General features: G+C 51.6%; 1 protein-coding gene across 1 annotated transcript; it reads right to left on the bottom strand.

Moving 5' to 3' along the window:
- Positions 1 to 7,457: 7,457 nt before the first annotated feature.
- Positions 7,458 to 8,775, bottom strand: GCNT3 (glucosaminyl (N-acetyl) transferase 3, mucin type). Its single transcript, XM_044438976.1, has one exon. The coding sequence runs from the start codon at positions 8,757 to 8,759 to the stop codon at positions 7,458 to 7,460; it is 1,302 nt and encodes a 433-aa protein (XP_044294911.1). The 5' UTR covers positions 8,760 to 8,775.
- Between the last annotated feature and the right edge of the window lie 8,644 nt (positions 8,776 to 17,419).

Raw genomic sequence — 17,419 nt, 5'->3', positions numbered from 1 at the left:
TCAGTTTGCTGTGCAGCTTCGATTATGCTGCAGTAAGAGGAAGGCCTAGTGGATGGGGAGAGGATTTGGAAACACCCCAGCCCCCAGTGGAGGGGAGGGGAGTGCTGAGTTTGCTCTGGCTTCTTCGTATTCATGTTAAGTTTACTCTTCGACAGATTGGAAAACTTGATTTTTCCGAACTGTATAACATTACATGCTTTTGTTGCTGCCCTAGAAATTCCTATCACTGAGAGATCTTCCTCAACTTGTATGTAGACATAAAATAAATTTACTTTGAGGTTAATTGCTTATTCAGGCATCTTACTTGCTAACACGTTAACACTTCCTGCTTAGTTGCCTATGTGTTTCTATTACAACACTGGATACAAGGTTCCATGGACCTTGAAGGCACAAAAGCATATTTCCTCCTTTGTTTTTTTCTTTTTGAGGGACACAATACTTTGACAACTTGGACAGCTGGTGATCTTCTGCTGTAAAAAAGGGGTGCGGGGAGATAAGCAAAGTTCTTACCCTTTTGCAGCAAAGTTGTTCTCTTTTGCCCCTGCTTTTGTCCCTCCAGCGGCTCACCCAGGGGCACACGTGAACTTCCCCACTCTTTTAAAGGGGTTTGGGAGTCTGATAGCTAGCTCCCGAAACTCTTGGTCACTTTACAGAGCGGGGCGTTGTGTGGAAACTGGAGCTTAAATGTACACAGAGGTTCATCCCAGTCCAACATTGCTCCTTCCCCAAGGAAAACCCTTGTAAAGGTTTGAACTTGACAGGTTTGAACTCTAGCTGTCAAACTCGGGGTTCCTTTACAAGGGTTTTCCTTGGGTCGCACATATATATATATGTAAAAAATGGGCAACACACATGTTTTCATTTCCTGAGCCCCTGGGGTGCCCCGGTAGGACTGAGCGGGGGGGGGGGGAGGAATAGAAGGGGACTTGCTACCTGCTGGGTGCCCAATTGTCAGCCCAGGATTTTGGGTGCGGGGGTGGCTTATTGCACTATATAAACCAGTGTCCTGTAATGTAACGCAATGGGGGAGGTGACTGGGAGACGCAGGTGAGGCAAAGCATTTCTCTTCTAAGAGTTTGGATGGCAACAGCTGTGCAAATGAAAACTGCACTCTGATATAAATTTCCCACCAAGTATTCCTGTTTAAAGCTGTATTTCTTGCCTATTTCATGGGATGCAGCTTCTGTTAGCCCCTGAACTTCACCAACTATCATTAGGTCAGTCTGCTTCTCTGCTTAACCGCATCCAAATGCAGGTAGGGGAGAGGCAAGGAGAATGTTCTTTATTCGCAAAATCATTCTACCCCACAGAAAACGAGACGCCTTCCTCCTGGTGCGCCAGGGGCTTCTGGGGGCAGGGGTTGATTTCTTCGTCATGTGAGTCCTTGGCCCTGCAGCTTGACTGATGCAGCCTTCCCCAGGGCTGCTGCTTCGGGGGAGAATTGAGACAGATTCAATTTCAAACAGGACAGATTTATTGGCTCATCTTCAGCAAACAGAACTGAGCCCTGCTCCAATTCCAAGCGGGGACTGTACTGCTGTCCGGCAGGCGCGGGTTGCAGCTCAACCTGAACTGGAAGTGAACCAAACAGGTTAGTCGCTTGCCTCTCTGCCAAGTTTCTGATTTCAACATTGGGAACAGATCCTTACCAGCCTCTGTTTTGCAACCTTTCTCCCTTGGAGGTGGGGTGGGCACTTCCTGCTTCATGGGATGACCACAGGTTCCAGTGTTAAGGGAAAAGGAAACATTTTTCTCCACTTCTTCATGCACCACGCTCAGCTCCATCATATTCCCCCTTCCTCGCCTTTTCCTGAGGCCCAGTTGTTGTAGCCCCTCCTCACAGGGGGGCTACTCCAGCCCCCTGATCATTTTTGCTGCCCTTTTCGGTACTTTCCCAACTCAAGTTTTCCGGTAAGGCGACCAGAAACAAGTGCGATATTCCAAGTGCAGCCACACCAAAGATCAGCATGCCGTCTGGCCCTCGGGGCTTCTTCACACATTATGCTTTTAAGTCATGACGTGCGTGGCAAATCGGTGGTCGAGAACAGTGGCACCCTTCAGGCAGCCAGGTTCCCTCGCCAGGTGTGCAAGGCTCTGCGTCCGAACTTGCACACCTTCCGGACCTTGTGGAAGAGTCCAGAGTAGATCCATTAACTGGCTCTGCTCTGTGCAGCCAAACTTGAGGAGTTCCAGGGACTGGCCCTTTCGGGGAATTTCCAAGCTATGTGCCATCCAGCCAATGCAAATTTCGCCGTGGCTGTCAGTCCAAGCTGCACCTTGCCAAGTATCACCTCAGGCCCACCCCGAGCAGCCCCTCCCTCATCCCGACTTGACTTTTCGCCAGCCACACTGGCAGATGCAAGCACTGTAAGGAACGTCAACAAGGAACTTGGTATAAACCTGTCCCTTTCCCGTCTCACTCTTCACAGACAATGGGGCAGACCAGGATCTTTGGAGCAGGTTGTTCTGCCCCCTTGGGCTTCCTCCATAAGACATTCCTTCCCTTATCTTCTGTTTGCCCTGTAATAAACTTGCTCAGGCAGGTTATGGGGCTGGATTCCCTCCCTTCCTTGCCCCTTTTGGGGTCCTGTCGCATAAAGCACAGCACGAGCTTTATCTTTACCGAGCGCGAAGAGGAAAGGGAGGGCATGAGTTGGGGATCTGGCCTATGGTGCTTCTCCCAGGTAGCCAGCGGCAAGAAAGGACTTGCCCGCCGTCTGTGTGGGCTAGCTAATTCAGGGCGAGTGACAGCAAAAGCCGTGGCCCGCTCCGAGGGCTGGCGTTGGGCTTGGCCTCAGGTGGCCGCGACAGGGTGTTTCTGCGGGACGCAGGACCGGCGCCACAGTGGCCGGGTAGTAGCCAAGCTGCAGGTGGAGGAGCTCAGGTGGGGCTGGGGGAAGGGCATGCGAATGGCCATGGCCCTCACGCGTGGGGTGGCCCCACCAAAGCGCCCGGTTTCAGGCTGCGGCCATTGCCACGGGACGGTTGTACTGGGTGGGGTGCCTCTGCTGGGTGGAGAAGGCAGATGCCATAAATCTGCCATTGGAATTACTGATGATTGTTCTGACGGCCTGGCCCATCCCACCGGCCGCTGCATTTGCCTTGTTTCCTCTAAAGAAGGAGTTGCCTCTTGCCCCACCAGAAAGCATTAATCCATCGTGTTCAAATAATGTAGGGAGAGGTATTTCTGAATATAGGTCAAAGAGTTTTTTGGAGAAGTGGTGTAAAGCAAAAAGCAAACCAAACCAGAGAGGGGCGGCTTCCTGTCCCCGTCCTTCCTAACCCTGCTCTCTGTGGGCATCTGTCTGGAGCAGAAGCAGCGTTCTCCCGGGTCGGAGCAAAGCTCCCCCTCACTCAGCACTGCGTTCCCCAGAGCGGCCAACGAGGAGACTCCTTTGTTGTCCGTGCCCCAGCACTTTCTATGCAGGATGATAGACTGTCCCTTGACATGGAGGTTCTATTAAGCCACAGTGGGTAATAGGCCACGGCAGACCTGCTTCTCCTCTCTGGATGTGCCCAATCCCCCTTCAAAATCAGCTGTCACCGAAGCCCGGCAGGCAGCGGCAGAAGCTAATGGTACACGGTATGAAGAATCTCTTATTGTTACGCAGACTTTCCCTTTCCCAGGGCCCTCCAGATGCGCTGGGACTACAACTCCCATCATTTCCTGCCAGCCTGGCCAACACAGTTGCAGTCCCATCCCATCTGGGGGGGGCCCTAGTTGGGGAAAGCTGCTTTTATGCTTCCAAGATGGAGCTCCCATTGATTTCAATCGAGGCCCTTGAGCATTGAGAGAAGGAGAAAAAGGGTTAGTTTGCGCTTGTGGCCATTTCTGGCTTCTGAATTTCCTCTCTTTTTCCCACAGAGCAGTAACTGTTCTCTGGATGGATTTTGTCCAGTCGCCATTGGTTTTACAAATGCTTACAAGCAAAGTTGAAGAACTGAGATAAACAGAAGTGGGGTGCAGTGGAAAGGAGACTTTGGGAAACAAACCAGGTTAGCTTCTTCTCCTTATCTGCAGTCTACAAACATATCTACAAGCCACACTCATCTACAAGCATTAACCAACAAAGGAAAGGGAAATATAGCAAATCATCTCTCGCTTTCTTGCTCGCTGCTAGAACAGCAAAACTTGCCCTCTGCAAGCTGCAGCAGATGAGAAAGAGAAAGCACGAGAGATGTTGCCAGATAGCCATCCCCACCCAAATTCCTACCACTTTGCACTAATGTGCAAACACAACACAACGGGCCTCAGGTTATGATTTGCTCCTGGGAGCCACCCAAAAATATGCTGTTACTCATACAGTCCTTCCTGTGGGTGGGGGAGGTGGGGATTGGGCACACAAGAGCAGAGTCCTTTCATCATCATCATCATCATCATCATTATTACATTTCTATAATTATTATTATTATAACATTTCATTAGGACTGGCTACAGGACCACATTGCAACTGTAAAACAGCAGCAATAGAAATGCAGAAAAATACGGAAAAAAACGCACAATAAAATCACACCGTAACCTTAGTCATTTAAACCAAATACACAGTAGCATTAAAACACAAGACATACCATAAAATCACTTAAGATTACTTTAGCTATTGAAATATTAGGTAAATAAAAAGCATCTTCTCCAGGCAATCCTCTTTGAGAAGCTGGCTCTAAACTTTATTTTATTTTTTTTTATTTTATTTTTCAGTTTATATCCTGCCTTTTTCCTACAAAGGGCTCAAGGCAGCTTACCTCTCCTCCTCCATCTTATCCCCACAACAACAGCCCTGTGAGGTAGGTTGGGCTGAGAGTCTGTGACTGGCCCAAAGTCACCCAGTTGGCTCCATGGCTGAGCGGGGACTCGAACCCGAGATAGTCTGATTCCCAGTCCCACGCTCTTCACCACTACACCACACTGGCTCTCATACACTACCAAAAAGTGCCACTACCAAAAAGACCCTTCCCATAGCCACCCTCTTTGTTTCCTTTGGGGGGGGTCTCAGAAGGATCTCAGGTGATGATCTTAAGGTCTGGGTAGGGACCTATGGGGTATGTGCTCCTTTAGCTAACCTGCCCCCAAGCCATTTGGGGCTTTAAATATTAACACTTTGAACTGGGCCCATATTTCAACTGGCAACCAACGAAGTTGATGGGAGAACCGGCGTTTTTCCCATTCGTTCCAGGGGACTTTGTGAAAGTGGCGTACCAGGACTGTGGAAACTGTAATCCTGGCTTCAGACAATACGGCAAGCCCTGGTGGTGTGGAAAAACGGTTGTTTCTTATCATGGTTTCTAAACTTACCAAGGTGAAATACCACAACTAAGTTCAGACAACACGGTAGACCAAGAGTGGCCCAAACTACCATGGCTTGTCTTTACCCAGCCTTCTTGTCTGGCTTTTAACCCGCCTCCCCTTTTGTGCTTTGTTAACGTTAGACGGCATGCTTCCCTTCCGCATTGCTCTTGCAGCTGCAAAAGCGGGCACCTTGCATGAAGGTGCTGCCATCTGGGTTGAACGCCAATGATCCTCATCTTTATATCTCTCCTAAACAGAAGAAAAAGAGGCCAAATGGGGAGAATGAAAGGATTCCTTTCATGGGGAGAACGAAAGGATTCCTTTCCTCTTTTTCCTTGCTTTGTGTTTAGCCAATACATAGATAAATACGCTTGCACAATGATCACTCAAAATGCTTGTTTGAAAGTGTGTATTTATTACATTTGGATGCCGCTTGTCAGACAGTTGTTCTCTCCCAAAGCAATTTGAAAAGAGGGGTCTGTTTGGGTCAGGCTGTTCTTCCCTCGCTGGTGTTCCTGCTTGAATAGGAATCGGGGGCTCTTCTCCCTGGGCCGACCGAGGGATCCTTCGTCTTTGCTCTTCCTCTTCCTCCAGCAGTTGCAGGGCACGTGTCCGTGGCAGCCAAGGGCTCTTTTCAAAAGGCAGGGAGGCAAAGTCCCTGCTGCTGGTGCTTCTCCATCCACTAGCTGGGCCAGCTCGGTTTCCCCCTTGCCATTGACGGCTTTTCATGGCTAGTGGCTGCTAGCTGCCAAACACGTCCCTCTTGTTTGGGTGGGAGCGGCGGGGTGATAATTTGGAAGCTGGACTGGGGCCAGCAAAGGGAGACAGAAGTCCCCCCAGTGAGACGGATCCTCGCAGTGGGGAAGGAGCACTGCTCTGCCCGGGAGGAACCGCCACTCCGGGATGGGCTAGCGAAGTGCAAGGCCACCTTTGGCCACTGGAAACTTGAGGAATAGGACTGTAAAGCATAAGGAAGTTGCCAGAGTGAGCGTGTTCGGACACAAAGGGAAGGTCATCTGGCGAAATTAAGACGGCAGCAGACAGGGGCTCCACTGGCAGTCAGAAAATAGAAAATTATTTTGTACGTAAGAATTGGGAGGAGCGGTGTGCCTGGGGCCCCCCAGCGCCTGCAGGCACCCTGTGCCCCACCCTCCATCTGGCAGGATCCGCACAAGCGAAAAAGCAAGCCAGTCACAAAGTCAGTCAAAGCTGCTGGCACTCTCTCCTCACGGGGAAGCGAGCGCTCTTTGAAAATGCCACGCACCTTTCATCTCGCTTGCAGGTCTGGGGGGAGCGAAACCACGTTAAGCATCGAGATTGAGAAATGACGCCCTTTGGTTTTCTTACCAGGTGAGGCTGGAATCTAGTGTGAGCCACATCAGTCCTTCTGGGGGAGAAGCTCGCTTGCCCAATAAGGGCGTCTCCTTGTGACTTTGCAAAACTCCCAAAGCCTTCGCAGCAAAGCTGATCGGTGATCGGTGCTGTTACAACAGAGCCATACATTTAATTGTGGGGGAGGAAACAAACTAGATGAAAGCACGGAGCAAAATGTTCCTTCTTCCTTCAGCATTCCTTGGTGGGTGTGCTTTGGAGATCCTAAAAGCCACACAGGACCCCCTGCCCAACCCCTCATCAAGCAGGTACTCATTTCCTTGGCCAGCAAAGCAGCTGTGGGAAGCAGAAGTGGGGTTAAGAATCCAAGCCTTCTTTGCCAGTGGCAAAGCACGGACTCCGAAGACCTCTCACCTCGAACGCTGGCTCCGCATTCCTTTCTCTCACCTCTTCTCCCCTCCTACTGCCAACCTTCATCTTGTTACATCTCACCTGACAAAGAGACCTGGAAGTCCCGAATGCCCGCACATTTGTGGCAACTTTTCTGCTAACCTACTCAAGGGTTGCCATTTTCTTGTACCTGTCTTCCTTTTCTGGATTCTGCAAGTCTGCTCCCTCCCTGTGACCCACAGGGGAAATGCCGTCTGCCCGTCTGCCTACCTTGTCCTTTGGAAAATCCACACCTGCCCGCACCTGTGGTCCTAAGAGAGGGCGTGCTGGTTGCGAGGTGCTTCGGAGAGCGAGCACCCTCGCAATGTGCTGAGGCCTCCTTCTGCAAAACCTGGGCAGGTTCTCAAGAGGACAGTCTGTATACGCTCCCTCGTGCTGAGGAATCGGTCACTCAGAGTGCCTCCCCGAATATGGACTTGTGGCGAAGGTGCTCTTCCAGGCACGTTATGACATCGTCATCCACTCTGGGGTCAAACTTGTTGGCGAAAAGGTGGTGCTGCGTGATCAGCCAGGGGAGGTCGCCTATTCCATAGACGCACACCGCCCGCTGGTGGGCGCCCGAACACGGGGGGTAAGGAGCCCCCTTGCTGACGTCCCCTTCTGTATAGGACCACTTCACTGCTCTCGCAATGGCGTTCATGTCGGTGAGGTCGAATTTGCCGTTGAAAGGGACCGAGCCGGGCACTCCAGGCATCCGATGCAAAGTGGCCCAGAGATGTTCGTCCGGGCTATACGTGTCTTTGCACCACTCCAGCACCTGCCGTGCAGCCGGGTCTTCAAAGAGATGCTGGACAAAGGCCCGGGTGACCACGATATATGCATTACCTGTGAACATCGGGGACTGCTGAGGGGGAGGGCTCTTTTTGGTGTCCGTCCGGACGATAGAATCCGCCACTTCGTAGTGGTTTGTCCAGCGGCCGGTTTTGATTGCCGACGGTTTCTCTGACTCCATGTTGTTTCTCCCATTCAGAAGTTTTAGGGCTTCAACGATCTCTGCATTGGTCTTGATAGGGAAGTCGGTCCCGCAGGTATTCAGGAGATACCTCCAACGCACCTTGCTTTGAAGTAACTCTTCCATGCAGTTCAAATCAGCTTGAACCCGTGACCAAGAGGCATATACCACACGCTCCTGTTTAGCCACCAGGAAGACATTCTCAAAGCAGGATGCAATCGCCCGAACTGCGTTTTGGAAAGGTTCGGGGGCCTTCTTATCAACGTGGACACAGTAGACATTTTGCGGGGTGTAGATGGACCTTAGCAGCCGTTCGAACATCTCAATCTTCTCGTGGATCACCATGGAATAAGCAATGGGGAAGTCTTCCTCCGCTTTGCTCAGGGGGACCTCGATGAACTTCCTGGCTTGTCGGAAGGCTCGGCAGTCCTTGGTCATGTTCAAGTACGCTTCCTCTCCCAGGGGCTCCCTCTTCTTTTTGCGACTTAGCCGGTTCAACAGAGCCTTCTCGACCTCTTCAGTGTCCCCTCTGGTGATCCGGGAGCAGTTGAGGTCGCCCGAGTGGAGGAGCCTCACAGCCTGGTAGAACCTACCTTGGCAGAACCGGCCCCAGGAGCCTTTCCCCAGCTGGGCAAAGTCACAGTTCCAACGGGCAAATTTCAGCACCGCCGTGGCAAAAATCATCAGCACCCCGACCCCCAGCAGGCGGGGGCCAAGGCGCCTCCTTTCCCAGAAATGCATCGTTGGAGAACGCGCAGAAGAAACGGCTCCACGCCACCCTCGCGCCTGACAGCGCCCCAAGCTTTGCTTCCAGGCCAGGCAGTGCTGTGCAGGTTCCCAGGTAAGGTGCTGGAAGAGCACACCTGGGAGGTAACAGGTGCTCTGCCCTTCCTTCCTCCTAAACTGCACGCAAGTGTAACCTGAGCGTTGTGATGAATTGTCAGGTGCAATTCAGGTGGGGAGGGGCTGGAACTGCTCGACAGGATCTCCTTGCAGCGGAGATGTTGCAACCCGTAGCAAAGGAATGAAGGAGGCGTGCATAGCCCTTTGCTTTTGAGAGCTGTTTGCTAACCTTTGACTGAATTTCTGGTAGATTAGGGGGACTGAATACTGAAATGATTAAGGTGTAAGAGCGACTCCCTTGCAAACACAGCCTTGTGCAGGCTCATGTGTCACGTGTTTCTAGAGCTTATGGGAGCTGTGGCAAGCTGGGGTGTGCTCAGCCCCGCCCCACCCCAAGAGGTAAGGACAGGTGCAAGGCTTCCGATATCTGTGTGCATCAGCAGTCACCCATCACCACTCCTGTCTTGTCAGTATCCTTTAAGCTGCCTACTGAGGAAGACAGGCATATGGCTTTTATGTATGGAGGAGAATAGTCCTCTTTCCTGTCCTGACTTCGAAAGCTGTCATGACCTGGTCAGCATGTTTGCTGAACAGTCCAGCTCAGGGACTTGCAAACTAGGCGCTAGTAGGAAATGAACCCCTGTGCGCAATCCGGTGTAGATTTTTAGAGACCCGAGGGAAGAGAAATAGAGCAACAGCCTACTGCTTTTAAAAAATCGAAATAAATAGCAGATGAGCTCGTTAAACCTTAGTTCTCAGGATGCCAAGGGTAACTCACCAAGGCAGTTTGCACGGGTGGGGGGGTGCGGAGTCCCTCCAAGGTGCTGAAGCATGGAAGGATTTTCCTGAACTCTGCCAACCAGCTGAAAGGGAATGACAACCTCCAAGGGTGCAGGTGTTTCCAGGGGCTGGGGAAGTGCCCAGGGAGGGTGCCCCAGGCTGACTCACCTGTTGCCTGGGAGGCCCTGCATGCATCTTCTGGGTGCTTCCCCAGGATTTCTTCTCCGTAAGAGGAGTGAAAGGGAAATGGGAGACCAAGCCTGCAGTGTTTACAGACATAAATCACACTGCAGTCTCACCTTGGCCTCATCCATTCTTTGTTCAAGAATCTTTTCCGGGAAGAAACCAGCAACGGTTTGACTTGTGGCAGATCCTGAAGGCAGCACCGGCTGAGCTGCCATATTGTTCCCACGTTGATGGCTTGGTTGCGTGCGGCCCATCTGCACACCAGCCAGCCACGGCTGCTCACACCACTTTCAAGACCCGAAAATGCCGACCGTGAAACAAAAGCAGGGCAAATTTGCCGCAGCCAGCAGAAGCGGTCGGCAATATTGGGAGCTGTGGTCCAAGGGACCAGAAGACTGGAAGACCACCAGTTCTTGGCGCTGTGTTGTGAACTGCCCAAAGAGATTTGGCAATAGGGTGGTACAGAAATGAAATTCACAACAGCCACCGCAAGGGGATATGGCCAGACAAGCATCTCTGGCATCGTCCAAATATATCCACACTGATGTATGTGAAGAGCCCAGCATGGGAGACACGCCTGCTGCCTTCCCAGAAGCTTTGGTTGGCCCCCCGCACGGAGAGAGAGTGGGGCTGGCTGGGTGTGGGGCTCTGTGGGGCAAGGTCTGCAGGGCAGCAATCAGCCGTGAGAGCTCCGGGGGGTGGGGGGAGGTTCCGTGCTCCAAGGCAGGGGTCCCCTTTGCAGGAACTGGCCATCGTCTCCCTTGGGCTAGGCGCGGCTGCGCATCTGCCCGTGGATTCGATTGCTGTCCCGCCTGGCCTGGACGGTGCTCTTGCTTTCCCCTTTGCAAGCGCTTCTTCCCCTGCCTCTCCCTCCAGCCTGGACGACGGCGGCACTGAGGAGGCGGAGGCGCAGATGCCGTTGCTCCGAAGCGCCTCGGCCTGTCAAGTGAGCCAGTGGAAGCAACGGCGAGCCAGAGGAGGAGACGCAAAGGCAGGTAATGTGGGCTCATGGAGGGAGGGGGCCGGGGGAGGGCTTCTTGCCCATGGGCCCGCCAAACCCTCGAGCCAGACCTGCCGCTGGGTGCAGAACTGCACCCCCTGTGTGCTTGAGGATGCTCTTAAAACACCCATGGTATGAGACCCGCATCTGTGTCCAGCTGTGGACATCCAGGCTGATGTCCAGGGAAGGGGTGGTGCCCCTGCGAGCGCCCCCCCCCCCTTGCCACGGCATCGGCTGATTCACCCGCCTCCTGCTCTGGCCTGGCTCTCAGTCTGGCAGGGCAAGCAAGGGGAGGAGCAGATGGGCTGGTGACCGTGGCCACGAGAAGCAGGGGCGAGACGCCCTCCAGAAGCCTGGCGCTCCGGGTTGGCCAGAGCAGGAGCCCGGACAAGGGAGCCGGTTCACTTTCTTGGCCTGGACGAGGCTCCTTCATGCCCAAGGGCTGGAATGGCGGAGGGGACGTGGTTTGGAGGGGACGTGGTCTTGGAGGGGACGTGGTCTTGGAGGGGACGTGGTCTTGGAGGGGACGTGGTCTTGGAGGGGACGTGGTCCGTCTGCCTGGCTTGTCGCTGGCTCGGGGCTGTCGCTTGAGTGGCAGCTTCCAGTAAAGGTGCGGATCGTTGCCTGCAGTTGCTCCTCCGCTCATTCCCTGATCGAGCTGGCAGGCCCTGGCCCAAGACCCTCTTCTCCTTTTTCTTCTTATTGCGATCATAGGATTGTAAAACCAGGTGTTGGCTGATAGAGTCCTACTCAGAACAAGCCTTAGGAAAACAGGGCTCCCTTTTCAGGCATGGGTCTGCGACGAAGCACTGGAAGCATGTGACGCGCTCCTGCTTGGAGGACCCCGGGATGGGAGGGCACTGATGTTTCTGGTGCCCGACCAGGGTCCTGCCAGCAGGGCAGAGGCAGGGCCTGGTCTGGGGGAGCCCGCAAAGCCCACCCAGGCCTGCTGCTCCCCTTCACCCAGTGTCCAGGTGGTCCACTGCCTTCCGTCTTGCCCAACATGCCAGTAAAGAGAGCGGGAGGCGCCACAGTGCCCAGTTCTTGGTCTAGTGGTGCTGAGAAAGAGGACAAGGAAACACTGCAGCAGCTGGGGATGATGGCAGGGAGAAGGTAGGCTCAGTGCGGGGGGGGGGGGGCTATCGGGGAGTCCCGATTAAGTGCCCCAAGTCCTGGAGCTGGCACTGGAAGGAGCACAAGTAGAAGCTCAGACGGGACTTCCTTGTATGTGGCCTTGCCCAGGATCTTTATCAACCAGTGTATCAGTGTAAAGCTCCATAAATGAAGCCACCTTTGCCCTTGGAGGAGTGCCTGGGATGGTCATGCCATTTACCCTCGAGCACGTTGCTTTCCACTGGAGCTTTCTGCACATGGAATAGAAGGTGCCGCGGGTGGTTCCAGACCTGCTGCAGGGGTGCATCAAGGGTTAAAGTCCTTCTATCACTGGGCACAAAGGTTCTTAACCTGAAACAAGCCCCTCACCCCGTGGCAACCATTGCAAAAGGGAACGTTGTGTGCCCCGGGCAAAGCTTGTGAGAAGAAGCATGCCAATTCCCTCCCTTTGCAAGCAAGAGGGGTCTTTTCAGACCGTTCTTGCCAACCGTTGCCTTTGTAAGCACTGAGAAGTAGCCATTTTAAAAGGGATCCAGAGCTAAACATTTAGGTTTCCGCCCTTATCAGTAGCTCTGATGTTAGATGGATAACAAGAGTGATCAAATGAAAATTTCCAGGATGAAAAAGTTGAAAGCGCAGATGAGAACAGAGCTGACATATCACCCTTCGGATTAAAAGCCGTTGGATTTGGCATCTTGAGTTTCTTTCTGCCAAGCCTGTCAGTGTTTTGTTCAACTGGAAGTTATTCCAAATCTGAGAGACATTAAAAATTCTTCCAACAGGTAGCTCTAGCTTTGTTTTGCTTCTTAAGACAAATATATCTGGAACCTAATTCATTGACAATGCACTTTTAATTGATTTAAAGCTTTTAATCAATGAATATAAAGGATTACTCAATAAAACGTTTTAGCTAGTAAATGCAATCACTTCATTTCTCTGGCACAATATTGATGGTAATTTGCTGCAGCCGGTCAGGTGACGTGGTCCAGTCACCAAATTGCATGTGAAATCCTGCACAGATGAACGACCCTGTTTAATGAGGTGGCTTGATTCTCTAGTAATGAATTACCAAAAGCATTTCTTTCCACAACAAATGTGTCATTTATTCCTAATATTCTTTGCCAACAGTACAAAATTTCACTTTCAAACATTCAGTATTTATTAGTGTATTAATCCCCCCCACCATATTTTACTTTTGAGTGGATTCATAAAAAGCCCTCTTGGGCATCAAAACAAGGCCACATACAAGTAAGTTAATAACCCATAAGAAAGAGCAATAAAGTACCACATGAGATCCCCACCTGCCTCTGTGCATAACAAGAAAGCAGGTTTGGTGAACCTGAAATAAGTCATCCATTGTTTATCCCCCAGGGATAAATGGCATATGCTATTAAGGCTACAACTCTATGCCTGTTTAAGCAGAACAGATCTGGTGGACCTAGAAGCTGTAGGCCTTTTTATTTAAACGTTATTTTAATTGTTGCATTTATTTGTTGATTTTATTTTTATGTCAGGATGTCTCCAGATTTTTATGTATTTGTACATCTATTTATTTGTATTGGAAGCCGCCCCGAGGCTTTTGCGAATGGGGCGGCATATAAGTGTTCCAAAGAAATAGATTGATAGATAGATAGATAGATAGATAGATAGATAGATAGATAGGAGCTGTAGGCCTTTTGCTTTCTGAACATGCAGAGATTTAAAAGTCTCACCTGCAGCAAAGTCAGCAAAGGCTTCACAGAACTCAAAACCAAATGCAGGGGGACCTGATCCAGACTGAGATAAGAGTGTGGCACAGAAAGATTTCAGCGCTCACCTCTTCTTTGCTATGATCCTTCAAACTTACCATCCCTATCCAGAGTATGATAGAAATGATGTTTCTCTTTCACAGCTGGAGTTTTAAATCTTTTTTTTTTAAATGTACACTGCTGTGGTAGTAGCTCATAAACTCTTCAAATGGGCTTTTTCCCCCTTCAGTGTTTACCACCCTCTCCTCCCAGGTGGCGGTTTTGTAAGGCTGTCATTTGTCCTTCCTAGGCAAGGTGATATCTCATGTCAGCCCTAATCCTGCATTTTTGCTCTGGAGAGTTCATTATGTTATGACTCTTCCGAGTCTTCTTGAAAGCCTTTAAACCAACCAGGTTTTGGACAATGCCGGTGGAAGTAAAATAAGGTTCTGAGGGATGGAGACCAAAACGCAGCCCGTATGCAATGTGGAGGAGGCTTGTGGGGAAAGATGAGACTGCCAAAAGCTTCTAGGAAGGATAGCAAAAGGCGTCGACAGCTAGAAAGTTCAGCCTGAGAAGATGGGCTAAAATGGCCTTAGCCTCGTGTTTCTGGAGACCTGACGGGGGCACAACTCAGTGGGTTGTGCGGAGCAGAGACCCACTGCTCCCGTGTTACTCTGGTGCATCTGCCAGGATGAACGCGTCTGGCGATCTCCCTTTCTCCTCTTACAGATTTGCACAAAGTATGAATTTTGGCGAAGTCGTATTAGAGGAAGGGGAACTACATTTTCATCTGTCCTTAGCCAAAGATGAGCATGTGAGGGGAGATGGCAAGCTGCGTGACCGGGCATAACAGAATGGGCTGCCACAGGCTCCTCTGGAGTCGCTAGATGTGGAATTCTGCACCCGTATACCTGGAGGTAAGCGCCATTGACCCTAGTGAGACTTCTGCGCAGACTTGTAAAGGATTGCAGTGTCATTAATTAACTATTAATTACATGTAATTAGAGTTATTTAAAGGCAGAAGGACAGCCCGATGGGATTGGACTTTCAGCCCAACATGACTGGGCCAGCCAGATGTCCCAGCAGGAAGCCCACAAGTAGAGCTTGTGAGCAACCGGCTCCGTGCCATCCAGCAGTGCCCGGTGGCTCCAGTGTCACGGGGAATGGGGTGCAGAACCAAGGACAGCTCCCTAAATGGCCGGTCTGAAACCCGGGGTGGATACCCTGCCCCAGTGCCATCAAGGGTTCCCTTATAGAAGCATTGCAGGTGGCAGTCATCCACTCCCAGGTTCCGCCCTCTGCTGCCGTGATGGCGTTGGTAACACCGACCCGTTTGTAAGCCTCGCGGTGCTACTTATGCAAAGTGCTGGGAGTACTCCGGTGAACCATTCAGGCTGCCCTGCCAAGCTCGGGCACTGGCCCAGGCAAGCCAGGGACTCCAGGCCCATAGACGCCTCTCACCCCATTTCCACATCAGAGTGTGCTTTGCGTTTGCAGGTGTGCTACACCTTTCCTGAAGTGTTCAGGATGCCAGTGTTTGCAGAGGAATCTGGTTGTGTAATTCTGTGCAATAAAAGCAGTAATTGGGTAGGGGGATGTTTATTCACCTACTGGGCTTCTTAGGTTACCTATCTGAATGAGTGCATTTGCTATCCAATCTGATAAGCCTGTCAATAAATTTCTTATTGACTAACATCTTGCATTTTCACTCTCCCTTTGTTCTGGAAATGAACATTTCCACTGAAGTTATGCAAACAGACAAAACCCTTCCTGGAGCAAAGGGAACAACAAACCCATGATCCTGTTTGAATATTGATTCCTCTCAGGTTCAGACTTATTTACACTCGTACCATCTGGCTTTTCTTCCTCCCCCTTGAATGGTTTCTATTCCAACCGGATGTGCCGGGAACTTTCCCACTAAGAACAAGAGCCGGCTGTGCATTTTGCATCCTCCCCATCAATCAACTCCCCTTTTCTGGGGGTCCCCCTGGATCAGCGTGCCTTCCCAGCCACAAGACTGGACACGCTCAGGAAGATGGAAACCCGCAACCATCAGCACCCTGTTTCCTTTCTTCCTTCTTTTCTTTGTGGAGTGTGGAGGTGCCCCAAAACGAAGGGGTAACTTGGGTGCTTTCAGAACTAAAGCGCACCCCAAACCTGATAGGGTGGCAACTTCTCTTGCAGGCCAGCCCTTAACCTCAGCAGACGCTCTTTGGCCCTCTTGTTCCTGGACACACAGGGGAAGTGTTCTTAGCTCAGCATTGTTCATTGTCTCGTTCATGCAAGGGAAACGTTGCCATTCATCCTGGCTGTGCCCCAAAAGGTCCAGGAAAGAAGCTTGTTCCAAGGGAGATCTGTGTCTGCAAAGCAGTTCTGGGACTCTCAGCAGTTTCGGGGTGGGTTTCCCCACCTCAGAAGCAGACACCTGTCAGAAAAGCACCTGTATTGTAACCACTGTGGCAAGCGTAAAAGGAACCTGCTGGCTGAGAAAACGGAAGGGAGAGGCTGCCTCTGCACAGCCCAGGACACCACCTGCCATGGAATATGAGCATTCATTTCAGCTCCAGGCCTAGAAAGGAGTATTACAAAGGACTCACATACCGGACACATCAGGATTAACTAGAAAAGTGCTCTTTCCACTATGCATAATTAAGAAACCAGAGCAAGATGGATTGTTTAAACGCACTGATCTCTACCCTGAGGAAGGATCGGCAGTTAAGGCCAACACTGCCAAAGTAAATGCTGGCACGGCTGACGCAAGGAACTGGATTAATTCCCAGCTGCTAGAGACTCAGGAGCGAGGGTCACCACCTACCTCATGGGTCTCCAAAGAGGCGGAGGGTGCCAGCTGAAAGTTGTCCCCAGCAACCGGTGCTCACGAGCCTTCTGCCTCTGAGAGCAGAGCTGTTTGGACCGGCAGGAATTCTCCACAAGGAATTTGTCCCGTCGCCTTTCCCCAGCTGTCCCCAGCCTTCCCCCTCGTCCATGCTGAGCGGGAAACTTCCACATCAGGCCAGGCACATTCTGGCCCATCTGCCTCCCTATTCTGTCCTCTTTTTGGACAATGCAGCCCTTCGGTTCTGCGATTCCTAAGCGGCCTCCTCATCGGGCTGCCAGCCAGGCCCAGGGCAGGCAGCAAGCTGGCAGCCCAGCCCTGCCTCCAGGGCCCTGCTCTGCTCCGCGCCCTCCGGCACCTGCTTCCCGAGGTGTCTGATGGGACGCCCAGCCCTGCGTGCATCTTCCTCCCGTCGCGTAGGGCAGGCAGCGCAGCCCCAATTCCAGAGGGGTTGGGAATTTGCATGAGTAAATGGTGCTCCTACCCACACAGGCTATTTTCTTTTTAAAAAAGAATTGCACACCAACGTCTCCTCCATGGGCAAGCGGCGCACAAAGAGTCTGGGGAACAATCTCATCTCGGCTGGGAGTTCTAAGACTTTTCTCTGTCAAAGCACTTAAGGATTGTGTCTTCGGTATCCTGAGCCATGCGATTTATTTATTTATTTATTTGAGAGCCAGTGTGGTGTAGTGGTTTGAGCATGGGACTGGGACTCAGGCGACCTGAGTTCGAGTCTCCGCTCAGCCATGGAACCAACTGGGTGACTTTGGGCCAGTCACAGACTCTCAGCCCAACCTACCTCACAGGGTTGTTGTTGTGGGGGTAAGATGGAGGAGGAGAATGATGTCAGCTGCCTTGAGCCCTTTGTAGGAAAAAGGCAGGATATCAATCAGTCAATCAATCAATCATTTCC

The sequence above is a fragment of the Varanus komodoensis genome, unplaced genomic scaffold (assembly GCF_004798865.1).
Source record: "Varanus komodoensis strain SLA01 unplaced genomic scaffold, ASM479886v1 scaffold33, whole genome shotgun sequence".
NCBI lineage: Eukaryota > Metazoa > Chordata > Lepidosauria > Squamata > Varanidae > Varanus > Varanus komodoensis.
The sequence above is the reverse complement of the archived record's forward strand: the minus strand, read 5'-3'. Positions and strand labels throughout refer to the sequence as shown.

Excerpts from the sequence above, each read along its gene's own strand:
- GCNT3 (XM_044438976.1), bottom strand. The coding sequence starts at position 8,759 with ATGCATTTCTGGGAAAGGAGGCGCCTTGGCCCCCGCCTGCTGGGGGTC.